At 46.6% G+C, this 27714-nt stretch overlaps 1 protein-coding gene across 1 annotated transcript in view; it reads left to right on the top strand.

Annotated features, from left to right (window-relative positions):
- LOC137561698 (aldo-keto reductase family 1 member C3-like) overlaps positions 1 to 27714 on the top strand; it is a 67605-nt gene that overhangs the window by 37018 nt on the left and 2873 nt on the right. The window contains exons 5-8 of the mRNA XM_068273040.1: positions 4723 to 4845; positions 6702 to 6811; positions 12367 to 12532; positions 14759 to 14841. Of these exons, the coding sequence (XP_068129141.1) occupies positions 4723 to 4845; positions 6702 to 6811; positions 12367 to 12532; positions 14759 to 14841 (482 nt within the window). The remainder of the gene's footprint in view (positions 1 to 4722; positions 4846 to 6701; positions 6812 to 12366; positions 12533 to 14758; positions 14842 to 27714) is intronic.

A 27714-nucleotide genomic window follows, 5' to 3' on the forward strand; every position in this document is an offset into this window, starting at 1 on the left:
CACAGAGAGGTTGCTAAGACAGTCTGTAGCAGCCAGCTGTCTAGTTAGCAGGGGAGGACTGGGACCTTTTGGCCTGGGGGGAAAACACAAACTAGAGGCCCGTTTTCACGGCAGCCCAGCCCAAATGACATCACACACGTGTCCCACGAGCTATATGCCGGTAGTCACGTGGGAAATACAGCAAGGACACTCGAGGGACAGTGTGACAGCTAAAGTATAAATGCACTGGCATCGGGGGGGCACATAATACATTTTGAGTTACAATGGTTGAGGTTTCTATCTCTTACACAAGTCCTGCAAGCAGCCCTTCTGGAGTCTAGGGACTGTCTGCAAGCAGCCCTTCTGAAGTCTAGGGACTGTAAAACTTTTCAACCTAGACAATATCTTATGTAGCTGTGCACATGCAGTTATCAATGGTGAGAGACCAGACAGATTTTTTCCCACGGACCCTGCAGGCAAGCCTCTGCTCTGTATCATGCTGTGTATATTTACTAGATTGCCCGCCCTGCAATTGCTCTGTAATTGGGCATTTATTTCCCTCATTCAGCCTAGTGTTTCACATTGCCTTGTACAAAAACCTGAATTCACCAGGCACAGTGCCAGCCCTAAATCATTAAATGAGAGGGAGCCTGGGGGGAAATCTCCCTCCTTCCCCCCTGGCCAGTCCTCCCCTGCTAGTTAGCTCTCCTTTTTCACCCTGATCTTCTTTTCTTTCTTTCTCCCAGCTGTATTTTGCCTCTCTGCGCTCTCTCTCTCTCTCTCTCTCTCTCTCTCTCTCTCTCTCTACCTCTAACTGTCTCTTGGCCCTTCAGCTGCCTCTCTCTGTCGTCTTTATCTACCAGCTGATTCTCTCTCAGCTGTCTATCTGCCTCTCTGCTGTCTCTCTTTGCTTCTAGTTGTCTGTCTGCCCTTTACCCGTCTCTCTCTGCCATCTCCATCCACCAGCTGTCTCTGCCTCTGCTGTCTCTCTCTCTCTCTCTGTGCCCCTCTGCATCCTCAAGCTGTCTCTCTCTCTGTCTTTCTCTCCCCCAGCCCCAGCTATCTCCCTCTGTGCCAGCTGTCTCTCTCTCTCTCTCTCTCTCTCTCTCTCTCTCTCTCTCTCTCTCTCTGCACAAACTTTGTCTCTCTCTGCTGTCTCTATCCACCAGCTGTCTTTCTCTGTCTCTAAGGCTATGGTGTCCCTCGGCTGTTGCTCCGTGCCGTCTCTCTCTCTGCCAGCTCACCCAGCTGTCTTCTTAGCTGTCTCTTTTACCTGCCTCTCTCTAGTGTCTTTGCCTGGCAGCAGAAAACAAGGTTCACAGTGGGTGAACGCAATGGATCGGGAAAGCGGCGCCTCACATTATCTGAGTGTTGTCACATGCAGTGAAGCATACAGTTAATGAAAAGTATGCTTCACTGTTAACATGCACATTTTGCTGTAACACACTACATGTAGTGGGTTACAATGCTACATGCTGTTACTGTATACTGCAATGCACCCGCCACATTGTGAATGTTGCATATATGGAGTGTTGCAGTACAACAAGCAGCATCACAATGTGACCATTATACATCACCACAATGCCCCACTGTGAACGTAGCCTTAAAAAAGAAGGGGGAAAAAGTGTCAGTAAAAAATTGCCTTTGTCAGTAAATTTTTGGACTTTTGTCAGTAAAAACTAAATCGAAAGGTTGGCAACACTGCGCCTGTCACACGTGCTTGAAGTCACTGTGTGTGACGCAGGGACCAACGCCGTGGTACCGCCAGCTGGCTACACATGACAGTGTGCGCACAAACTATCTGCAGAGCAGGCAGCAGCAGAGGCGACACACACACCTCACAGTGAGTGCCATCTGCAGATCTGCTGCTCTTGATAATTTTTTTTATATGCATCCTGGCTGGCCCAGTGGCCCTACCTGCCCTACCTCTTGAATATATTTGATTTTAATTGTTTTTAAAATTGATTGTTCAATAAAGATGAAATGATTTGTGCCTATATCAGTCTGGTTTGGTGTTTTCAACGTAACACTTTAAAGCGGACTTGAATTCAGAACTTCCTCTCTGCTGTAAATGATATGCAACAGCATAATAACATTTAACCATTTCAGCCCGCGGGTATTTTTCCCCTTATGGATGAGAGTTTTCACATTTCAGCGCTCCTCCTCCCTTTCATTCCCCAATAACGTTATCACTACTTATCACAACAAAATGATCTATACCGTGTTTTTTCCGCCACCAATTAGGCTTTCTTTGGGTGGTACATTATGCTAAGAATTATTTTATTATAAATGCATTATGATGGGAATAATAAGGAAAAAAATGGAAAACATTTATTTTCAGTTTTCAGCCTTTATAGTTTTGAAATAATTAATGCTACCATAATTAAAATCCACACATTTTATTTGGCCATTTGTCCTGGTTATTGCAACGTTAAAATGATATCCCTAGTACAATGTATGGTCACAATATTTTATCTGGAAATAAAGGTGCATTTTTTCAGTTTTACATCCATCACTAATTTTTAGCCAATTATTAAATAATTATATGTCTTCTTGTCACAGATATTATTCCCCCTCCCTCCCCCCCCCCCCCCCCCCCCCCAAAGTCAGTATGTGTATTCCACTATTTGGCAACAGGATGTCCCCGCAGAGCAAAAATCCTATTAGCGTACATACATAGGATACAGTGTGTTGACACATTGTAACTAAGGAAGGAGAAATCTGCGATCACATTGCCGGCGGGGAGATTATGAATGGGGACATTGGTCCCATTCATAAATTTAACGATCGGGCGGCGGAAACCAGCGGAAATCACGGCGGGACATGCTCGGATTGGCACAGGGGACTTTGGTCCCCTGCAGCCAATACCCGCTGCTAGCAGCAGCAGTGCGATGGCGGGCATCTGCCCACACGATCGCCTGCGCACCCCCCCCCCAAACTGCAGGGACATGACTAGCGCGTCCCTGCGGCTCTACCAGCTGCCACTGCGGACATGAAGCTCAAATGGTTAATGAAAAACATTTCTTTGTTACAGCTAATACAAATCCTTCAATAAATCTGCAGCGTGTCTATTTCCTGCTTTCACGGAAGCAGACATAGGTTTAACATCCTGTGTTTTCAAAATAGCTGCTCATCCGTGGCCGCCAGCTGATACAGATGAGAGATAAAATTATACTTGTGATTAGTCATAGATGAGGGTGGAATTAGACAGGCTAAACTCTCTAAATACATACAGAGTAAATTTCTCTGTTTTCCTTCTGTCCCATGCAAGAGTTCAGGTCCACTTTAAGGCTACTTGCACACCAAGACGTTGCGTTAGGTGCTACGTTAAGGTCGCATAACGTGCACCTAATGCAACGTATGGTGGTGCGGGAGAGGACGGTAGAGTGAGCCGCGTTAGGCGGCTCTATCCGTATAAGGCCTCCCAGAGTGGCGCTGATTGGCCGGCGAGACCACGTGATGCGGAGCGAGACACTGCGCATCACGTGGTCCCGCCGGCCAATCAGCGGCCGCCAGTGCAGTGAATATTAAGTAGCCATGTGCGCGGCTACTGTAGCAGCATCTCCCCACCTCCTCTCACCCCCCACTACGCATGTGCAAACAGTCTAGCTATAGCCGCTCTAACACCGTAGCATGCTGCACTTTCTGAACAACGTGCAGCGTTACATGTAACGCAACGTGGGCTGTGTGAACAGCCCATTTGTGTTACATTGCTGTGCTTTGGGGGAGCGTTACAGGCGCACTAACGTGCACCTGTAACGTCTAAGTGTGTAAGCAGCCTAAAGGAATACTTAAGGCAAAAAAAAAAAATGACATTTACTCACCTGGGGCATCCCTCAGCCCCCCGAAGCTGGATGGTGCCCTCGCAGCCCCGCTCCGATCGTCCTGTCCCTGCCGGCGGCTACTTCCGGTTCGGCGACAGCCGCCGGCAGGCTGGGAACGCGGCTGATTTTCCGCGTTCCCAGCCACTGCTATCACCCTCTATGCTGCTATAGCGTCTATATATACGCTATAGCAGCATAGAGAGTGATAGCAGCGGCTGGGAACGCGGAAAATCAGCCGCGTTCCCAGCCTGTCGGCGGCTGTCGCCGAACCCGGAAGTAGCCGCCGGCGGGGACAGGACGATCGGAGCGGGGCTGCGAGGGCACCATCCAGCTTCGGGGGGCTGAGGGATGCCCCAGGTGAGTAAATGTCATTTTTTTTTTTTGCCTTAAGTATTCCTTTAAAAAAGTAAGCATTTAAAATCTGACAGAACCAAAAGGGTTTTGGACTAGTCCAACTTTTCATTGGGGATTCTCAGGGTTTTCTTTGTTTTCAAATGAATTTCCTGAACAGCAATTACTAAGTCTAAGGGCCTGTTTCCATTGAATGCGGTGTGATGCGGCTACATAGCCGCACTTGCATCACTTAATAGTGGAACCGTCCCTACTCCCACAATAGTGTGCAAGTAAGTAGGGAAGCTTGATTTTACTAAAATCTTACTGTTTTGGCAGTTAAATTGTCATTCAGGAAATGCTTTTGAAAACAAAGAAAACTTTGAGAATCCCCCATGAGGAGATGGATTAGTGTAAAACCTGTCGGTTCTGTCAGATTTTAACTGCTTACTTTTTTTCGCTGAAGTAGTCCTTTTAAATAGTCTTATAATTTGTCATCTCTTGCGTAACTGGCAGATCACCAGTAAATTGTGCTGCCCTTATCAAGTGTCTATTCAGTTATCTCTAATGATAATCTTTGGGTTTTCAGGCTCTAGAGGAATGTAAAGACGCTGGACTGGTTCGATCCATCGGCGTTTCCAACTTCAACAAACGTCAAATAGAGCTCATCCTTAACATGCCGGGGCTGAAATACAAACCCGTCTGTAATCAGGTAAATCCCGGTTCGGATTGTAATTGCTGTATGTGCCCCAATTCAGTTTTCTCAGCTCCCTCCTCTCCATACAACAGAACTCTAAGCAAGGGAGCTGCAGGCATCACGCGTTAAACCTAGAACTTCATTTTTAGCACCACTGCTCCCTCCGGCCTCTAGGTGGCACTGCTGTGTAGATGACAGGCAAGCAAGCAGACTCTACTCACTTCAGTGGAGAGGAGGTCTACTTTTTACAGCAATGTAGTCCCAATAACCTGTGCCAGGGGCGTAGCAATAGGGGGTGCAGAGGTAGCGACCGCATCGGGGCCCTTGGGCCAGAGGGGCCCCGAAGGGCCCTTCCTCAACTACAGTATTAGCTCTCTATTGGTCCTGTGCTCATAATAATAACTTCTATAGATACTTTGAATAGTAGTAATCATTAACAAGCTGTTCCCCATCCCCTTCTTGCACCTCTGACACTGTAGTTGCCATTGGCAGGTTTTGGTGCACTGTAACCATTGTTGTGTATAGAGTGCTAGGGGGGCCCCATTGTAAAACTTGCATCGGGGCCCACAGCTCCTTAGCTACGCCACTGACCTGTGCAGAGAGGATTATGCTGGATATAAACAAAGTTACAGCTTTTTGGGCCACTCATCACCTAATATCTGATGATGAGAACAAGGGGGAAGTTTATACTAGGGGGATATGAGAATAAATCATACCGCAAACCTGGTCTAGATTTCCTAAAAATTGGCCTCCATTAGATAAACCATTTGCAGCTGTCACTTGGGTTAGACCAATTTGAAATAGTCGCACACAGACACCTGCAGTGGTAACTTGTCCACTACGTCTAGGACTGTATTTCAGCTTTCTCACTGCCAATGTGTGACTGGATAGTGTAAGGGTTAAAGGATACCCGAGGTGACATGTGGCATGATGAGATAGACATGGGTATGTACAGTGCCTAGCACACAAATAACTATGCTGTGTTCCTTTTTTTCTTTCTCTGCCTGAAAGAGTTAAATATCAGGTATGTAAGTGGCTGACTCAGTCCTGACTCAGACAGGAAGTGACTACAGTGTGACCCTGATATTTAACACTTTCAGGTAGGGAAAGAAAAAAAGGAACACAGCATAGTTATTTGTGTGCTAGGCACTGTACATACACATGTCTATCTTATCATGTCACATGTCAGTTCGGGTATCCTTTAAGGGCTCAACCTCTGATTACCAAATCCCTGCTCTTCCTGTTCAGTAAGTCAGCACCTACTTAGTAGGAGACCTTGGGCAAGGCTCCCTAACACTGCTACTGCCTATAGAATACGCCCTAGTGGCTGCAGCTCTGGCGCTTTGAGTCTGACAGGAGAAAAGCGTGATATAAATGTTAAGTGTCTTGCAACTACACACAAGCAGGGGAAGCTATACTCCACCTTTTAAGGGCCCAAAATTAAAATGAGAAAACAGAGGTGCTGATGGGAGTGGTCAATTTACATACAAACAATCATTAACCCTCTGCAGTTAAAACCCTCGCAACAAGCTTGTACTCTAGTCATGGGAAAAACAACTTGGATGCAAGTTCTTTTGGTTGCACTAAATGTAGGATTTGCGCTTCCAAAATGATTTGCATGTAAAAGAATTTTGTATTATACCCTTCTACCAACGTTGAGGTTTCTCCAAGTCCAAAGGGTCCCTCCCTACTCTACCCACACCAGTTAACAAGCAAGCAAACATTTCATGCTCATGAACCTGAGATTCACACTGAGGGCTGTCTGGTTCTACCATCCAAGGGAACATTAGAAGTGCTCATTTGAAAGAATGTATTAGTGGAAAATTGTTTGCTTGAACATATTCATAGTTTGTTCACTTTCTTCTCCACAGGTGGAGTGCCACATCTACCTCAGTCAGAGCAAGATGCTGGAATTCCTCAAGTCTCATGATATTGTACTGGTGGGGTACAGCGTGCTGGGGTCAAGCCGAGATGAGCAATGGTAACGTGCCTCGTCTATACCTGGTCCAGAGACTTCCCTGCTCTTCTTACTCCCTACCATTTTGGCTCTGGGTTCCTCTAAAACATACATGTCAAACTCAGAGCCATCAAATTTGGCCCCCAAGTGGTTTCCACACTTTGCATTATGTTTGGTGCATTCTAGACCACCAGGGATGTGATATTGGAGGTAAAGCTCTAGATCACCAGGGAAGCCATATGATGTAGGTACGGAGAGGGAAAGCACCAGACACCAGGGAACTGTATAAGGGATGGAGGGGGGTCACTAGACACCAGGGAACTGTATTGGGCAGGGAGGGTGCCACTAGACAACAGGGAACTGTATAGGGGAGGGAACCAGGGAACTTTATAAGGGAGGAAGGGGGCCACTAGACATTGAGGTTGGCCCACAAATTGTTCTCAGTGTTCAATTTCGCCCCACTTTGTATTTTAGTTTGATATCCCTGCTCTAAAAATATTCAAAAGAGCTTGTCAAATATGTTTCTCGATGCCGTACCCCCACCGAGTACAAGCACCTCCATAATCAGGGCCGAGCCAAGGCAGAGGCGAGAGAGGCTCCAGCCTCAGGGCGCAGTGTAGGAGGGGGGCGCAAAACTCACTCAGCTATCATTCTTATTATGTTTGAACCAGAGAGAAATAAGAAAAGGGGATACATGGCAGTGATTGCAAGCCAGATAACTGGAGAATAAGGTGTTGGGGGCCCTTGGGCACCTCATAGTCTAGAAGAAATCAGTGTGTGACAGCTGGGGTGGGAGGGATGAAGGGGCGCACTTTGGTGTCTCAGCCTTGGTTGCTGGAGGACCTTGTCCTGGCTCTCTCCATAATGTGCATGCACGAGCAAGGTCTGCAAATAATTCCAGAACGCAGGCAAATTTAATGCAAATTGTATACATCTTGGAATTTGGCCAATCCAGACCGGTGAGAAGTTTAGTTGATTCCAGTTCTAGGCGGCATACAATTTGCATTAAAGCGGACCCGAACTCTTGTACAGCACACAATGAAAAGTCATTATTACACATGTAGTTGCTGAAGAAATTTACTGCTCTGCGTTTTCTGTTTGCTTAGCCAGATCAAAATGTCTAATTAGTTCTCATCAGCAGCTGTGAATAGACTGCAGGAGCTCTGCAAAGACAGCTCTCCGGATTCAGTAAACACTGAGGCTTAACCCTCCCAGTGTTCCCTGCAGAGAGAAACTAAGTTAAAACGCCAGGGATTTTTTACCATGTTTACCATGCTGTGGGTAATCTTTTAGAGCAGAGAGGAAGTTTGGAGATTAGTTCCACTTTAAAGTGTACCCGAGGCGACATGTGACATGATGAGATAAACACGTGTATGTACAGTACAGAACATTAATAACTAGGTTGTTTTACTTGTTTTATTTTGCTGCGTGAGGGCCCTTTTCCACCAGCGCTTTTTAACATAGGAATCGCGGTAGGTCATTTCCACTACCGCGATTCGCTTTTGTCGGGAACGCGAACGTGCGGCGGAGCGATAATTGCCGCGATTTTGCTATGCAGTGCATAGCATAGCAAAATCGCGGCGGCGAACGTCGGGGAATCGCCGGTAATTGCGATTCAGCAATCGCTAGCGTTCAGCGTGAACGCTAGCGATTGCAAGTGGAAAAGGGCCCTGAAAGAGTTTATTTCTAGGCATGGAAGTGACAGCTTCTGTCTTGTCGGTACCTTGTTGTGAATACAGTAAACCTCACTGATAAGCAAATTACAGCCATAAAAGTTTTCCTGGCAGAATATAACTTCTGAGAGCAGAGGGAGATAGGAAAAGGTCAATAGTTCATGAATTTTCACTCAGGGACACTTAATAGGCTGCCACTGAACAGAGACAATAAATCATTCATGTTTTAAATGTTTTATTATAAAACTTCAAAAAGACACTGAAGCGGGAAAAAAATATGATATAATGAATTGGTTGTGTAGTACGGATAATTACTAGAACATTAGTAGCAAAGAAAATATTCTTATCATTTTTATTTTCAGTTATACAATTTTTTTTATAACATTGCATCATTCTCTAATATTTGCAGTTTACATACTACTCAGCATTCCATATGATTTTACAGAGCAGGCAGGTGAACTTTTGAACCCCTTCTCTGCTGAGAAAAAGAAAATACATTTACAGACACTTGAGATAACAGGCTTCAGAAGACAGAGCTCTCTGCGACTTAGAGCTCAATGGCTCTTTTGCATAGATAACAACTAGAGTTTAACTCTTCCTGTACTGGAAACAATATTAGACTTGTCTCTGCTCCTAATGTTTTATTTCTTAGCTGTACTACACATACAAATCATTATATCAGCTTCAGTGTCTCTTTAAATGCCTGCAAGCCGTAGTTGTTTGCATCTCACTAACCATCACTTCCCACTTGTGTTAGGCAGGGGTCACACTCATTACAATCTTGTGCGTTTTGCCACAGAGCTGAAAACACAAACAGAAACGCACATAATGTAACTCTATGGGTCGCACAAAAAAACACAACGATGTGCTTTCTTAGGTGCAGAAAAAAACGTACTCAGCAAGCTCTTTCTTTCCTCAAGCGTTTTGCGAATTGCACTCAATGCATTCCTATGGGAAATCAAAACCACATGCAATTCACATGCATTTTTGATGGTTTTTTTTTTTTTTTAAAAAGGGGGTGGGGCGATGACATGATGAGATAAACATGTGAATGTACAGTACAAAACATATTAATAACCAGGCTGTTTTACTTGCTTTATTTTGCTGCTTGAAAGAGTTAATTCCTAGGCATGGAAGCGACAGCTACTGTCTTCTGATACCATGTCAGGAATATAGTAAACATCACTGATAAGCAAATTACAGCCATAAAAGTTTTCCTGGCAGAATACAACTTGTGAAGGCAGGAGAAAGTAAAATACATGAACCATTCACCCTTTTCTAACTCTGGGACACTTAAACGGAATGTCCAGGCAGCCCAAATAAATGAGGATATGTCCCTCGCCGCAGCTCTGCTCTCAGCCGCTGGCTCCTGGTCCCCACCGGTGCAGAGGGCGACCTTATCACGTCGTCCTCTACTGTGCCTGTGCCAGCACCACTGCCAATCACTGGTATGGTATGGAGTGTACTGCACAGGCGCAGTAGGGGACGACCTGGTGAAGTCAGTGCCTGCACCGTTGGGGACCAGGAGCCAGCGGCTAAGAGCGGAGCTGTGGCGAGGGACATAGCAGCTGCAATGGGCTGAAGGAAGCCCCAGGTAAGTAAATGTAATTTTTTTGGGGTTACTTTGATATTTCCTTTAATAGACTGCCACTGATTAGACACAGTAAAATACTCAGCCTGCTTTGTAAATGTTAAAATATAAAATAAAACCACCATGGGATACTCAAAGGAGTTCTGTGGGCGGGTGCTGAGGATAAAAACCGCCACTTACCTGGGGCTTCTATCAGCCCCCTGTAGCAGTAATGTCCCACGCCATCCTCCTCCGATCTGCTGTTCTCCGGCCCCGGTCTAGCGCGGCATGCCGTCCAACTGCGGCTGCCTGGCCATGCACCTGCTCGCTCATGCCCGCGTCATCGGAAGCTTGCTGCGCAGGCGCAGTACAAGAAAACTTCATACTACGCTTGCGCAGTAAGCTTCCGATGATGCGAGCGGCAGCGCGCATTATTCGTCTTGTCAGGCGAATAATTGCCCAGTGCCGGCGGATCGGAGGAGGACGGCGTGGGACATTACTGCTACAGGGGGCTGATAGAAGCCTCAGGTAAGTGGTGGTTTTTATCCTCAGCATCCCCCTACAGAACCCCTTTTTTAAAAGTCATTTTTTGGAGTAGGAGGATAAATATAATTGTTTATCTCATCAGTTTATTTTCATGCGTTTTTCTGGTGTGATTCAGACACTACTGCAGCCAGATAGATCAGCAGGGCTGCCAGGCAACTGGTATTGCTTAAAAGGAAATAAATATGGCAGCCTCCATATACCTCTCACTTCAATTGTCCTTTTAAAGGAGAACATCAAATAAATAACTAGGAAGGGTCCATACACTCAGAAGTGGTTGAAGAAGTGATTTATCCTAAGCAGTCCTTATTATGATCTACTGTATCTATCTGTCTAGGGAAATGATATTCCTGCTTTTGAAAATACTGTATAACATGGGGTAAGATAAATGTACTTTTTTCACACAGGTAGAATAAGAATAGGGGCGGGGCTAAGAACAGAGACATCAGACAAAACAAACAAGCTACCACTCATGTGCACATGTAATGCACACCAAAGAAGACTAGGAACCACCACTGCAGGGATAGCTTTCCTATTCTATATATCCATTCGCACACTACGGATATAGCATAAAGTCAGGAGCAAAACAATAGCCTCCATGACTCCTACTGACAGGGGTGGGGGCGGTCCTGTGGTGCAGTGCAGAGCAGCCACTGCGGAGCTTCCTATTTTACCACGGTCCAGCAATGGGACAGGTCCTCTTCATTCCTCTGCGGAGCCTCCGCACAGCCTATCACTGTGCAGGTCCCGATGTCAAACGACATGCAGGGAAAGGAGCCGCAATTGAGAGACTGCATGGTGTGGCTACATTGAAGAGGCGTGAAGAGCACCTGTCCTACTGCTGTAATGAGGTGAAGTATGAAGCTTCTCTGAGGGTAGGAACACACTAGGCAAAACCCCTAGCGTTGCAAAAAAAATGCGGCGAAGACGCACACAATGAAAGTCAATGGGCTGCATGAAAAAACGCATATGTTTGCGTTCTGCAATGTGCATTTTTAAAATCTAAAACACACATAATGAAAGTCAATGGTGACGCAGAAGTATTGCTCTTTAGTGCGTTTTTATGCGTTTTTTTTTAAAGTTTGATGATGTATTTCCGCTTCCTGTTGACTTTCTAGTGATTTGCATAAAACACATTAAAAAATGCATGTAAGACGCATACAAAACGCATATGTGATTTATATATGGGAACCGCAAATGCATTAAAACGCACGCAAATGCAAGAAAACCGCATATTCGGGAAAAAACGAAAAGGCACGGAAACGCACTAAAAACACACAAATGCATATGCAGCAAAACACTACCTTTCCCACACTGCCTAGTGTGTTCCCACTTTCAGGGAGGAGGAGAGCTCGGGAGCAGGGAGGAGTTTGGGGGGCAGCACACACAAGACACCTTGGGCTTGGTTCACAAAAGAGTGCTAACTGTTAGCACGTTTTTCGCTGCGAATCTTCGCGTCCATGCGCAATTAACTGTTTTCGCACTAAATCGTTATCGTTTTTTCTGCATGCGCAAAACCGCTAACGATTCCGCGCGAAAATTCGCGTTTGCGCGCAAAAACTAACGATTTCGCGCGAAAACGCGAAAATTCGCACGAAAAACGCCCGTGCTAACAGCATTCTTTGTGAATCAAGCCCCATGTTTTTTTTTCCTTTGATTAGCTCACACAGGCACGCATGGGAGGGGGAGCTGCTGAACTTTTCTGAGGGGCCTGGCACCCCTGCCTAGCGTCTTCTGTATGGGAGCCCTATAAGAGATCTATATATTCTAATGGATACTATTTATTTTGTCAGGATTGATCCCAAGTCTCCAGTCCTGCTGGAAGATCCTGTACTTAACACAATTGCAGGAAGGCTCGGCCGGACGCCCGCCCAGGTGGCCATGCGGTATCTGCTACAGAGGGGCATTGTGGTCCTAGCCAAGAGTTTCACTCCAGCCAGAATCAGACAGAACTTACAGGTGAGTGAATAGCATCACTACAGATAGAAAATCTGCCACAACAGCCAGAGAGGTGTAAGCAGGGCTAGGCTCCTTTCACACTGTAAAAAAAAAAAAAAAAAGTTCCATTTATCGTAACTGAAAGGAACAGAACCATACACATGCAAACCGATCCTATGCCAAGCACTAGAATCCGTTCATGTTAGTCTGATCATTGGATCCGTTCAGGGCCAGATTTTACCATAAGGCACTGTAAGCACGTGCCTACAGGCGCCTGATAATGGAAAGGCGGTTCTTTCCCCTGCCCAAGTGCCCTATGAGAACAGACCGCCTCCATTCACACTAGGCTGCTCAAAATACTCACCTGTCATTTACTGATTTAAAATATTTTTCCAACCGTTTTATTTCTCACAATCGCAATACAGCGTGATTTCAACTGGGATCACGTTTCTTAGTGGAAAACAGCCCTTAGGCCTCTTTCACAGTGGGACGTTGCGTTCGATGCGACGTTAAAGTCGCACAACGTGCCCCTAACGCAGCGCATGTAGGTTTCGAAATTGCACGTTATTTTGCACTGCGTTATGTGTCTCTTGGTGCGCCATTTTCGTCGCATACTGATGGAACGAAAACGGCGCATGCGTTACATTTAAAAAAAAAAACAAGAAAAACCATTACTGAGCACATGCACACATAACGCAGCAGATACATTGCTAAACGCACAGCATGCAGCACTTTCTAATAACACTACACGTTACACACTAACGCAACGTGTGCACTGTGAGTGTCGTACAGACTTTGCACTGCTGTGCGTTAAAGTATTTTATAGCGTGCGACTTTAATGTCGCACTGTGAAAGAGCCCTTAAAGTAACAAGGCACTGACAGTCAATAAAGAGCTGGTAGAAATACAAATGTGAACCAAGAGCTGTAGCCAAGTCTGGCACCCCCATTGGCAGCTTGGCGAGAACTTAAAGGATACCCGAGGCGACATGTGGCATAATGAGATAAACACGTGTATGTACAGTGCAAAACATACTAATAACCAGGCTGTTTTACTTGTTTTATTTTGCTGCCTGAAAGAGTTAATTTTTAGGCATGGAAGTGACAGCTTCTGACTTGTCGGTAGCTTGTCGGGAATATAGTAAACCTCACTGATAAGCAGATTACAGCCATAAAATTTTTCCTGGCAGAATACAACTTCTGAGGGCAGGGGAGAGAGATAAAATACATGAACTATTGACCTTTTTCTAACTCTGAGACACTTAAAGGACACCTGAAGCGAAAATAAGTGAATTTAATAAACAATTGTATCTGTCTTCCTTCTCCTAAAAATAACTTTTTAAGTTATTCCACAGTTTTATTTTATGTTTAAATCTACTTTTTAAGTTTTAACTGTTTTATTGTTTTTGCTCAATGCCACTTTCATTGAAGTATGCCAGAGCTAAAATCTATGAACTATTAACCCTTTTTATCTCTTTCTTGCTCTCAGAAGCCATTTTCTGCTAGGAACATGTTTTATAGTTGTAATTTCTTATCAGTGAGGGTCACATTGTAGTCACTTCCTGTCTGAGTCAGGACTGAGTCAGCCACTTACATACCTGATATTTAACTCTTTCAGGCAGAGAAAGAAAAAAAGGAACACAGAATAGTTATTTGTGTGCTAGGCACATGTGTGCTAGGCAGTTATTTGTGTGCTAGGCATGTCTATCTCATCATGTCACATGTCACCTCGGGTATCCTTTAAAGTGTATCAGAGACCACAGATACTTAACTTTTTATACATACCTGGGGCTTCCTCCAGCCCCATGGGCACAGATCGCTCCCTCTGCTGCCTGCAGCTCCGGTACCAGGTCCAGTAACTTCCTCTTGTCGCAGCCAGTCTGACGCAAGTGAAGTGCGCTATTTACGTATCTCTCCAGCAGCTGCTGTCCTCAGTCTTCTCCAGCTTCGGTATCGGGTCCCGTAAGTTCTGCCAGTCGCAGCCAGTCTGCACAAGAGAAGTGCACTCTCTGTGTATCAGATTCGTAGAGAGCACACCGGAGAGATACGTAGAGAGCGCACTTCTCTTGTGCAGACTGGCTGCGACTGGCCTAAGTTACGGGGGCCGATACCGGCAATACAGAAGATTGAGGACGGTGGCGTGGGAGCGATCCGTGCGCATGGGGCTGGAGGAAGCTCCAGGTATGTATACAACTTTTATTACATCAGGTCTCTGGTTTCCTTTAAATATATATTCTGCTTCCTTTCAGGTATTTGACTTCCAGCTGAATGATGCAGACATGAAAACTCTGGAAGGCCTCAACAAGAACATGCATTATGTACTATCTTCGCAGTAAGTGACATTCTGCCCATTAAAACTACATATGTACAACTCCCAACTGTCCCTTTTTAAGAGGGACGTTCACTCTTTGGGAATCAATGCAATATTGCTTTTGTAAAGCAAGTGAAACCCAATTTTGCAATGATTCTGTACTTTGCATTAAAGGGACACTATGGCGAATAATTGTAAAATTTAAAATATGTGCAAACATAGACAAATAAGAAGTACTTTTTTTCCAGAGTAAAATGAGACATAAATTAGTTTTCTCCTATGTTGCTGTCACTTACAGTAGGTAGTAGAAATCTGACAGAAGCGACAGGTTTTGAACTAGTCCATCTCTTCATAGGGGATTCTCAGCAAGGCTTTTATTCTTTACTAGCCGACCCGTAGCATACGCCTCATAAGGGGGTAGCGGGCAGGAAGGGGGTATTGGGCACAGCGGCGGGAAGGGGGGTCGAACCCCCCCTCCCTCACCTGGGCCCCCATGTGCGCTCCCCCTCGAGCTTAAAGAGAACCAGAGATGAAGCAACCTCATGTATTTTACCTTATAAATCAGTGGGAACATGACAGTAAACCCCTAATCTGCTCTTTGTTACATTGTTCTCTGTTTAATTTGCCTGTTATCACCTCTAAGATAAGAATCCCGACTAAGCAGTCGGTCTGGCTTTGCTACAGAATAATTATAGCTGAGACTGTGTTCTTTGCTGTCTTCAAGTCCAAGCCTGCCCCCTGCTGGGTTTGCTCAGGAATCATTATAGCTGAGTCATTATAGCAAAGCCAGACTCAATGCTCAGTCCGGGATTCTTATCTCAGCTAGATAACAGACACTTTTAGCAGTGAGGATGGAACAGAGAGCATGGTAAATGTTTTCTCTAATGTTCCCACTGATTTCTATGGTAAAATACACAAGGGTGCTTCGTCTCTGGTTCACTTTAAGTTTGCAGCGGTGAGGGGAGGGGAGTCGGACCCCCCTCCCTCACCTGGATCCCCCATGTGCGCTCCCCCTCCAGCTTAATTTTGCATCGGGGAGGGGGTTTGGAACCCCCCCCCCCCTCCCTCACCTAGGTCCCCCATCTGCGCTCCCCCTCTAGCTTAAGTTCAACAGCAGACGCTGCTATTAGTAAGAGGCAGCGGGCGGGGATTACTCACCTCTTCCGCGTTCCAGTGTGCGTTCCACTGTCACTTCCTGCAATGCCGTCCACTGTATTGTAAGTGGACGGCATTGCAGAAAATGAGGACAGTGGAACGCACACTGGAAAGCGGAAGAGGTGAGTCATCCCCGCCCACTGCCTCTTACTAATAGCGGCGGCTGCTGTTGAACTTAAGCTACAGACTAACCAGCAAGCTCATGGTGAACCAGAACTCATTGGAGTGTGTGAGGGGCTACAATGGTCCTAAAAGCCCCCTCACTAAAATGCTATGGAAAACAAAAGTTTGTTTTCTTAGAACAGAAAGAAGAAGTAGTGCCCTGCCCCCAGGGGCGTTCCTACACTTGCCGCCGAGCTGGAGGGGGTAGCGGGCAGGTAGGGGGTATTGGGCACAGCGGCGGTCCTCACCTGGGTCCCCCATCTGCGCTGTGATAATTCAGGTTGGAGTGAGCTTGAGATGTCTCCCAATGCATCACTGCTGAATATATGCAAATTAACCATTGTTGTCCTTAGAAATTAACACACCTCCAGAACCACTGGAATGCAGTATTTCGCTTCTAAGGGCAACAATGGTTAATTTGCATATATTCAGCAGTGATGCACTGGGAGACATCTCAAGCTCACTCCAACCTGAATTATCGCAAATTCTTTCTGTTCCAAGAAAGCAAACTTTTGTTTTCCATAAAACTTAAGCTAGAAGAGGAGCGCAGATGGGGGACCCAGGTGAGGACAGCCGCTGTGCCCAATACCCCCTTCCTGCCCGCTACCCCCTCCAGCTCGGTGGCAAGTGTAGGATCGCCCCTGGGGGCAGGGCGCTACTTCTTCTTCTTGCTTGGCCCAGCCCCTTCTTCTTGCTTGGACCGGCCCTGGGGGCAGGGCGATACTTCTTCTTCTTGCTTGAAGGTTGAGGCACTTAGCCCATTATATATATATATATATATATAGATAAAGATATTCCCCAAAAAGGATTTAAACAATGATGCTGGCCAGCTTCCCTGCTCACTTCACAGTTTTTTGGCAGTTGGACAGAGTAACTGCCATTCACTAAGTGCTTTTGAAAATCAATAACTCCCTGAGAATCCCCCCATGAAGAGATGGAATAGTCCAAAACATGTCTGTTCTGTCAGATTTCTACTACCTACTGTGACAGCAACATAGGAGAAAAGAAATGTATGGCTCATTTTACTCTGGGAAAACCGTACTTCTTATTTGTTTATGTTTGCACATATTTCAAAAATTTTCGCCATAGTGCCCCTTTAAAGTGCAAGCCTTCAAAAAATGTTGCAAGATCCGCAATTGCAGATCCATTGAAAGTCAAGGGAAGTGATTCCACAGGAGCGATTATGATTTCCCCAAATGGCAATTCCTCCTGTGGAATCACCTTAATTTACTTTCATTAGCCTAGTACCTTTGGAATGGCCGGCGATTCAAATTATTTTCCCACCTGTTTTTTTTTTCTTCCGTTGTAATTTGCGAACACTCTGCAGTGGCACCGTACACCTGATGGATCGCTGTACTGGAAAATGGGAGATACGGCAAAGTCCCCGTTGTCTGGAACTCAGGCAACTGGAAGTTTCAACTAACCGACATGTCTCAGGGCTAGTGCACACCAAAATCGCTTCTGAGCGCTTTGAAAAGTATTTGAATGGGATGTAGCACACCAGAGCGATGTGATTTACTCCCAAATGCAAACGCGGGTCCTGCAGCATTTCTGCTGATTTCTGAGGCAATTCAGCCTCAATGTTAAGTATAGGAAAGTGGAAAATTGCTCTGAAAAGCGCTAGATCAGAGAGATTTTCCAAGCGTTTTTGTTACATAAGCTGTTCAGTTACAGCTCTACTTTAACAAAAAATTAAAAATGCTACACCAAAACGCTCCAAAAATCACTAGGCATGATTAGAAAATCGCTGGACACATGCCTAGAATCACCTAGAAAAATCACTTGAAAAAGCGCTGACTGTTTGCGATTACGCTAGCGGTTTTTGGTGTGCACTGGCCCTGAGGGATAATGGGGACTGTGCATTTGGTCTTGAGGGTTTGAGGCTATGTAAATACTTACCAGATAGCCTGAAACCATTGGCGGCCTGCTAGGAGCTGCAGAAAGGCTGCTAGACGTCGCTGAAGGCTTGGTAAGTATTGTGCATTTTAGGCCAGGTGCTCAAGCAACTGGCAAGCACATGTATCAGGCGATCCCTGCCAGTGCCAGATATTAGGGACTCTGCTCTGTTGTACTCAATCAAATCTGGCACCTGTGCCTCGGATTGAGGTGGGCATGGGCAAACGCAGGGGGGGATTACACCTGCCCAGAATCTCCCCTCACACCTGGGCTGGTGCAGTGTCTGGGGACAGGCACAAGTTGAGACACCAGAATATCTGCAGGCATCCTGCAGCTTACAGCACCGCCCCCTTTCTTTCCCTGCTACAGTTGACTTGGGATGTAGCAGCAGTGTGTGTACAGAGCATGGAGCAGCAGCGTGTGTATAGAGCATGGAGCAGCAGTGTGTGTACAGAGCATGGAGCAGCAGTGTGTGTACAGAGCATGGAGCAGCAGTGTGTGTACAGAGCATGGAGCAGCAGTGTGTGTACAGAGCATGGAGCAGCAGTGTGTGTACAGAGCATGGAGCAGCAGTGTGTGTACAGAGCATGGAGCAGCAGTGTGTGTACAGAGCATAGAGCGGTAGCATGTGTACAGAGCATGGAGCAGCAGCATGTGTACAGAGCATGGAGCAGCAGTGTGTGTACAGAGCATGGAGCAGCAGTGTGTGTACAGAGCATGGAGCAGCAGTGTGTGTACAGAGCATGGAGCAGCAGTGTGTGTACAGAGCATGGAGCAGCAGTGTGTGTACAGAGCATGGAGCAGCAGTGTGTGTACAGAGCATGGAGCAGCTCTGGGGAACTTAACAGAGTCAGGTATGAGCACAGCCCTGTGTCCTGCTGTGTGAATACTTAACTTCCCCCTTCATTACCAATGTTGGCTGTCCTCATTTTTATCTGTATCCAAACTGCTCCTGATCGATCCCATTGTCGATCAGGAGCAGATCCTGTCAGTCAGACGTGAAATTGCATTATGTGTACCCAGCATGATGTCCTACCATATTATTATACTGTATTGTGCGTGACTGAGGGAGACCTTTCAGGATTCCCCCTTTAAAAATCCAGATATCTGGGCCCGGTTTCACCTGGACTCGATGGGTATCTCTGTATTTGCATCCCTCTGAAGAAGAGGCTTTTGGCTGTGAAACGTGTCAGGCAACCTTTGGATTCTGCTTATGGGGCTACATGTTACTCTTCATGTTATATGAAAGCAGAAGAAACTTGTGCGATACTATGAACTCTTATGTCATACAGTAAATGTGATGCTGCTTTGAACACTTAGACAGAAATGGATTAAGATGAAATAGGGCGCTAGGCAAGATAGCGGTTTTTGCCCAACACTGATGATCACCTGGCTTTCTTTAACTAAGATTTGGTGGAGGCTAGCGCTCACCGGGCCCCTAGACTCTCTCCAGGCCCTAGGCAGCTGCCTAGGTTTGCCTTGTGGATGATGCGGCTCTGCTGATATATATATATATATATATATATATATATATATATATATATATATATATAGCCAGGCTGAAGGTCACTAGATAGAGATCCAGGCCTGCTTGCAGTGTCCTGCTTCTGTTAGGCGTCAGGACTATTGTTAGGGTGCATATGTACCCTCATTAGAAGGTAAACACTGTCACAGGAGCCCTAGTGGCTGACCGCACTTAGCCGTCTAAACGGTGCCAGCGCACGGATCGTGCGAACTCTGGTCGCAGTCAATGCGCAGGAACCGTTAAGAATTAGCCGCAGACAACTCAGAAGGGAGCCTGTGAGACACGGGTAATTACAACGTACACACGATTCCACGGTATCTGCCACCACCACTGGTATGGGCCAGTGGACCCGATTTACTGACTGACTAGTCCTGCGAATAAAACGGTTAAACACACGGTATTCTGTCTAGCCAACAACAAACAAACAGTAGCGTATCTTCAGAGACCCGGGATCAGTTCTGTGTGTGCTGATAAGCAGGGTAGCGGAACAGTGAATGACTTGGAGGAAGTCTTTTATTCACAGCAATATAAATAATTAATATATACAGACAATTATTAAAATCAACAATTATTAAAACAGTAATAGCCAGTATAAAAAATAAAAGAAGGGAGAAAAATACTTAGTTCCTGGAAAGATGTCCTTTTTGTGGGAAAAATCAGAGTTCTGGGTTTCAATCAAAGTTCAGAGTTCAGACCAGGTGGATGCCAGCATATCCTCAAGCTGGCACCGATGAGTTCAAGATGTTTTCAGGGTGGAGGACTCAAGCCCGCCTGCTGGCTCTGTGCTTTTGATGAAGCTGGTTTGGGGGTGTGGCAATGCCGGGCCCCTCTGAGCTACCAGCAAATGACAGTTCATTCCCTCTGAGAGATTTTAGAGCTAAACTTATGAATTGCTGTAACTCCTGAACCATACACGTTACATTTAGGGGGGTAACAGCTTCATACTTGGAGGAAAATACAGATTAATATTATATCCGACATGGCTAGTGCAGCAGATCAGGGTCCTGGGTAGATTCATACCTGGGTTGTAGGGGCCCCGGGCCCCTCTCGACTGGTATCAAGAGATCCAGCATGACCCTACGGATCCAATGATACCGCTCTCATAACCACCCTATTTATTGTATTCTGTAAATGGGCAAAAGATTATATAGTACATTCATTTCTTCCTGCTAAGGCTGGAGTCAGCCTGACTGGAGTCCAGCTGTGTCTGCTTCTTTGGATCTCCTTTTTTTGAAAGGCCCTGTTGGCTCCTTCAATTAACATCTGAATGTGAGATCAGCTTAGACAAACTTTGAGTTTACACCTCTGGCTTAATCAGCAGTCACAGGGCCAGTCTTCCTGCCAGCTGCTAACAGGGGAATTGTGCCTTCTACAGGGAATATGTCCAAGCTAAATAACACCTCCCCCCAGGCTTTTGCTCAGCTAAGACAGATCCCCCAGCTGTTCCTAGGTAGAGGGATACTACACATCAAATCTTGGTTCTATTGATCTGCAGCGCAATCGATGCAGATAATCGAGTGCGATCGCTTTTTCTTCACGGGCGGTTCCAGGACGCGTCTGCGGCCCCGCAACCGTCCGTGACAGCCCTCCCTCTTGTCTGCGGCTCAGACACATATCCGCAAGATGTGTGGCGGCGCTGCTAACCTGGCTGATGGGTCTCGAGCTGCCGGCACGGCGGGAAAACCCCTTGGCGCCTGCGGCTTGGTTCCACTGGACAGGTCGCGGTCTGCTACCTTCAGGTTTGGCCCGACATGGACCGTTCTGGACAGGGCGCTGGCGCCACTGCGGTCGGATGTGGTGTCTGCCGGGACTGCTGACAACGGGCAGTGGTTTGGGTAGGTCAACAGCCCGCCCACGCAGGGGTTCCCTGCGAAGTGGCTGTGGACCTAAGGGAACCCCGCGGGAATCCCTGGACCTTCCCGGCTCCTGACAGACTGCACATGCTTTGCAGTGGTTTGCTACATCCCTGTTCATCCTGGGCCAATAAAACTGCCTCCGAATACCTGCAAGTGTCTTGCGGACACCAGAGTGTCCTGTCAGGTAATTATCATGTGCGGATTTCAGCACATGTCCCCTGAACGCACTCGGGACCACAAGCCATTTGGTGTTCACATGTGATCTACCAGTAGGGGGCTGTACAGACTCACTGTACAGTCTCCCACCTTCCCAGTACACCTTGAAAGCGGCCCCGTCTGCGAGGGGCTCAGCGGCTTGCTGCCTGAGCACCACCAGGCTTGGGTCACTTTGTAGTGCGGCTGAGAATACAGCGTTGTCAGTTTCAGCCAACTGGCTCATGTCACACGAGGCCAGCGGCTGAAAGGTCTCATCCCTGCGGTCAGAGGAGAGGGAGGGGCCGGAACCCCCTCCACCTGTTCTGAGCTCGGGTTCTGAGCAGTGCAGCTGCGCGGTACTGCTAGCACAGGTACACTGTCAGAATGGCACAGACGGACATTACTCAAATCATCATTGCATGCAGTAATGACATTGATAGGTATAGACATTTTTTCATTACAGACAGGTTGTACAGTAAACTCAGGTACAGTTACAGCATCATCACAACAGACAGTCTGTACATCAAACTCAGGTGCCTTTGAAGCAGGCACTATTGAACCTGGTACCCTTGAACTGGGCACATTCAACCCACCTCCCCCTGGTGCTCCCCCAAGTGTATAAAGTACCTGGTGGTGGGTGGAGAGTCCATCTCCTTCCGTGAGCGACAAGGCGGTCGTGGCAGGTTCATAGTAGGACACAAGCTTGCCCAAATCAGTCCCCAGCAACACAGGGACTGGGAGATCCTTCATAACCCCAACAACCCTTTCGTGGACCCCTCCTCCCCAATCCAGCTTCACTCTCGCGTGGGCTATGTGAAAAAGGGTGCCCTCTACTCCAGTAAGGGCAAGGGATCGGCTGGAGCTGATGCTCTCCTTTGGCACAAGGTGTGAGTGAACTAACGTGATGTCAGCTCCGGTGTCTCGAAATCCGGTGACAACTTTGCCGTTCACTCTAACAAGTTGCTGGTGGTCGGTTCGGTCGCGGATTTCCTTTCCGCGGGCAAACAGGACAAAATCTGATGATCCAGGCTGTGGTTCGCTGGCGGGTTGCCTCTGCTGTGGGTGAGGTACAGGTGATGCAGATGATCCAGGTGCTGGTGGTGTCTGTCTCCGCTCCGGGCAGTCGAATTTCATGTGTCCGGGCTGGCGGCAGTAGTGACAGGTGACCTCTCCAGGCGCTGCAGCCCTGGGTGCAGAAGCTGTGCTGGGTGGCCTCTGTGGCTGACGGCTCACAGGGGCAGGAGAGCCTGCCAAGGTATTGGGTTGACCTCCTCTCCAGCTGGATGGGACAGTTCTGCGGGTATCAGCCACCCGGGTAGTTGCAAAAGTCTCAGCAAGGTCTGCAGCGACAGTGGCTGAAGCCGGCCTGCGTTCTAACACAAACTGTCGTACATCAGCAGGGCAAATGTTCAGAAATTGTTCCAGGACTATCAAGTCCTCCAGGACATCATAAGACCCTTTGGTGAGGCCTAGAGTCCACTGGCGGAGTGTGGTGAGCAAGCTGCTGACCACATCTCGGTACGAATCAGAAGACTTTTTCTGCCAGGCCCTGAACTTTTTCCGATAGGCTTCTGGCGTCAGCTGGTACTTAGTAATGATAGCGTCTTTTATAGCAGCATAATCATTATCCTTCTCCGCAGGCAATTCTGCGAAGGCATCAAGTGCTTTGTAGCGCAGCAAAGGTGTCAGATGTCTGGCCCACTGGTCTTGGGACAGACGATACTGATGGCACGCTTTTTCAAAAGACCGCAAAAACAAGTCAATGTCTGTGTCTTTCTCAATATTAGCAAATTTAAATTTTGCACTTACGGGTGGTGCAGCTCCTTCAGCAGGGAGGCTGGGCGGTGAACTCCGGCTGGCCTGTTGCACTTTTGCCATGTTTAGCTCATGCTGTCATTGGCGCTCCCGTTCTCGCTCAGCGGCATCCCTCTCTGCGTGGCGTTCTGCAGATTGGCGTTCCTCACGCATGTACTGCAGGTACTTGTCCAGGTCAGTGTCCATCAGCTTTTGTAATGCCTGCTGCATTAGCGGATCAGTACAAACGGACAGTCCAGTACTGGCCGGTTCCAGGCGAGTACTTCCAGAAACTCTGGGATTGGGGTCCATACTGACAGTCTCTGGCGTAACTGTTGCAACAGGGCCCGCAGGATGCTCAACCTCTGTACGCCTAGGATCTTCAGCCTCTGGATCCCCTTGCCTTGAGTCAGATGGGTCAGCGTCTACCTCAGCAGACACATCCAGCTCCTGCAGTTGCTGGGTATCCCATTGAAACAATTCCGTTACCAGGTCCCCTTGTTTCTTGCGGCCGACATCAATGCCTCTCTTGGCAAAGATTTTGCAGGTCCGCCAGGCACATTTTCTTGTAGTTCCCGGACATTTCCACGCCAAATAAAATAAAACTTTTGGGGAGGGGTACTGGCTACACAGTCTCTCTGTATATATAAAAAATATATTGCCTTCCAGCTACACCAACGAATTAGTTCGTTTCTCGATAGCGCTAGCGCTATCGTAGATACTTTCAGCACAACACAGATCCCAACCGCTGCCTAACACTGTCACAGGAGCCCTAGTGGCTGACCGCACTTAGCCTTCTAAACGGTGCCAGCGCACGGATCGTGCGAACTCTGGTCGCAGTCAATGCGCAGGAACCGTTAAGAATTAGCCGCAGACAACTCAGAAGGGAGCCTGTGAGACACGGGTAATTACAACGTACACACGATTCCACGGTATCTGCCACCACCACTGGTATGGGCCAGTGGACCCGATTTACTGACTGACTAGTCCTGCGAATAAAACGGTTAAACACACGGTATTCTGTCTAGCCAACAACAAACATTTTGTGGGAAAAATCAGAGTTCTGGGTTTCAATCAAAGTTCAGAGTTCAGACCAGGTGGATGCCAGCATATCCTCAAGCTGGCACCGATGAGTTCAAGATGTTTTCAGGGTGGAGGACTCAAGCCCGCCTGCTGGCTCTGTGCTTTTGATGAAGCTGGTTTGGGGGTGTGGCAATGCCGGCCCCCTCTGAGCTACCAGCAAATGACAGTTAATTCCCTCTGAGAGATTTTAGAGCTAAACTTATGAATTGCTGTAACTCCTGAACCATACACGTTACATTTAGGGGGGTAACAGCTTCATACTTGGAGGAAAATACAGATTAATATGATATCCGACATGGCTAGTGCAGCAGATCAGGGTCCTGGGTAGATTCATACCTGGGTTGTAGGGGCCCCGGGCCCCTCTCGACTGGTATCAAGAGATCCAGCATGACCCTACGGATCCAATGATACCGCTCTCATAACCACCCTATTTATTGTATTCTGTAAATGGGCAAAAGATTATATAGTACATTCATTTCTTCCTGCTAAGGCTGGAGTCAGCCTGACTGGAGTCCAGCTGTGTCTGCTTCTTGGGATCTCCTTTTTTTGAAAGGCCCTGTTGGCTCCTTCAATTAACATCTGAATGTGAGATCAGCTTAGACAAACTTTGAGTTTACACCTCTGGCTTAATCAGCAGTCACAGGGCCAGTCTTCCTGCCAGCTGCTAACAGGGGAATTGTGCCTTCTACAGGGAATATGTCCAAGCTAATTAACACCTCCCCCCCAGGCTTTTGCTCAGCTAAGACAGATCCCCCAGCTGTTCCTAGATAGAGGGATACTACACATCAAATCTTGGTTCTATTGATCTGCAGCGCAATCGATGCAGATAATCGAGTGCGATCGCTTTTTCTTCACGGGCGGTTCCAGGACGCGTCTGCGGCCCCGCAACCGTCCGTGACAAACACTATCTTTCATAAAGAGTTACATAATGTAATTATGTTGACAATCACTGGCCTGGGGCATAAGCTGCTGTACAGGTGCCAGGGCACCAAGCCAAGCACGCTGGTTATCAATTTACCTTGACAGGCAAGTGTGATGCAATAGTGGAGTAAACCATTTATACAATATGCCATAACATGCAGCCAAGCCCAGTGATTTGTGCACTGCTAACAGACACCTCTAATTAGCATTAGTATGTTTACATAGTTAGGATTACAGTAAGATCCCAAGCGTAATAAATGTACCAGTATATTATTACTATTTTTATGGTTTTATATACAGTGGGATGTGAAAGTTTGGGCAACATTGCTAATATTCATGATTTTCCTGTATAAATCGTTGGTTGTTACGATAAAAAATGTCAGTTAAATATATCATATAGGAGACATACACAGTGATATTTTAGAAGTGATATGAAGTTTATTGGATTTACAGAAAGTGCGCAATAATTGTTTAAATATAAGTAGGCAGGTGCATAAATTTGGGCACTGTTGTCATTTTATTGATTCCAAAACCTTTAGAACTAATTATGGGAACTCAAATTGGGTTGGTAAGCTCAGCAACCCCTGACCTACATACACAGGTGAATCCAATTACGAGAAAGAGTATTTAAGAGGGTCGGTTGTAAGTTTCCCTCCTCTTTTAATTTTCTCTGAAGAGCAGTAACATGGGGGGCTCAAAACAACTCTCAGAACCTGAAGACAAAGATTGTTCACCATCATGGTTTAGGGGAGGGATACAGAAAGCTGTCTCTGGGATTTCAGCCGTCTGTTTCCACAGTTAGGAACACATTGCGGAAATGGAAGACCACAGGCTGAGTTCAGGTTAAGGCTCGAAGTGGCAGACCAAGAAAAATCTCGGATAGACAGAAGCGACAAATGGTGAGAACAGTCAGAGTCAACTCACAGACCAGCAAGAAAGACCTACAACATCATCTTGCTGCAGATGCAGGTGCATCGTTCAACCATTCGGTGCACTTTACACAAGGAGATGCTGTATGCAAGAGTGATGCAGAGGAAGCCTTTTTCTCCACCCACAGCACAAACAGAGCCGCTTGAGGTATGCTAAAGCACATTTGGACAAGCCAGTTTCATTTTGGATTAAGGTGATGTGGACTGATGAAACTAAAACTGAGTTATTTGGGCATAACAAGGGGCGTTATGCATGGAGGAAAAACAACAAAGCATTCCAAGAAAAACACCTGCTACCTACAGTAAAATGTGATGGTTCCATCATGCTGTGGGGCTGTGTGACCAGTGCAGGGACTGGGATTCTTGTCAAAGTTGAGGGACGTATGGATTCCACTCAGTATCAGCAGATTCTGGAGGCCAATGTCCAGGAATCACTGACAAAGCTGAAGCTGTGCCGGGGCTGGATCTTTCAACAAGACAATGACCCTAAACACTGCTCAAAATCCACTAAGGCATTCATGCAGAGGAACAAGTACAACATTCTAGAGTGGCCATCTCAGTCCCCAGACCTATATATAACTGAAAATCTGTGGTGTGAGTTAAAGAGAGCTGTCCATGCTCGGAAGCCATCAGACCTGAATGAACTAGAGATGTTTTGTAAAGAGGAATGGTCCAAAATACCTTCAACCAGAATCCAGACTCACATTGGAACCTACAGGAAGCGTTTAGAGGCTGTAATTTCTGCGAAAAGAGGATCTACTGAATGTTGATTTCATTTATTTTTTGTGGTGCCCAAATTTATGCACCTACCTAATTTTGTTTAAACAATTATTGCACACTTTCTGTAAATCCAATAAACTTCATTTCACTGGTCAAATATCACTGTGTGTGTCTCCTGTATGATAGATTTAACTGACATTTTTTATCGTAACAACTAACAATTTTTTATACAGGAAAACGATTAACAAGGTTGCCCAAACTTTTGCATCCCACTGTAACACTAACTGTGTAAGATGTTAACCTTACACAGTGTTTTACAGAGTATGTAACTGTACCACTGTCTGGCTCTCTGAGGTGTTTACAGTCACATTCTTACCAGATTCATAGTCTAGTGCCCCTATCATTGTCTAGGGGGTTAGTCACAGATTAAGGGGGATTTAGACAGGCTAAACTCTCTAAATACACACAGTGATTGGCACAATGGTGTTGTAGTCCAGGCCACGAGATCATCGGCACCAGTTAGCAAAAGGAGCAGCAGGCGGCTGTGATTGGCCGGTTTATTGCCAGCACTCCCGCCTGATTGGTTGCGTGCCAAAGCTTCCCCTCTGACTGGCCATTGTGATCTCTCGCAGGTGATGAGGTTTTACCATATATGCCT

Source organism: Hyperolius riggenbachi, chromosome 3 (assembly GCF_040937935.1).
Source record: "Hyperolius riggenbachi isolate aHypRig1 chromosome 3, aHypRig1.pri, whole genome shotgun sequence".
NCBI classification, from domain to species: Eukaryota; Metazoa; Chordata; class Amphibia; order Anura; family Hyperoliidae; genus Hyperolius; species Hyperolius riggenbachi.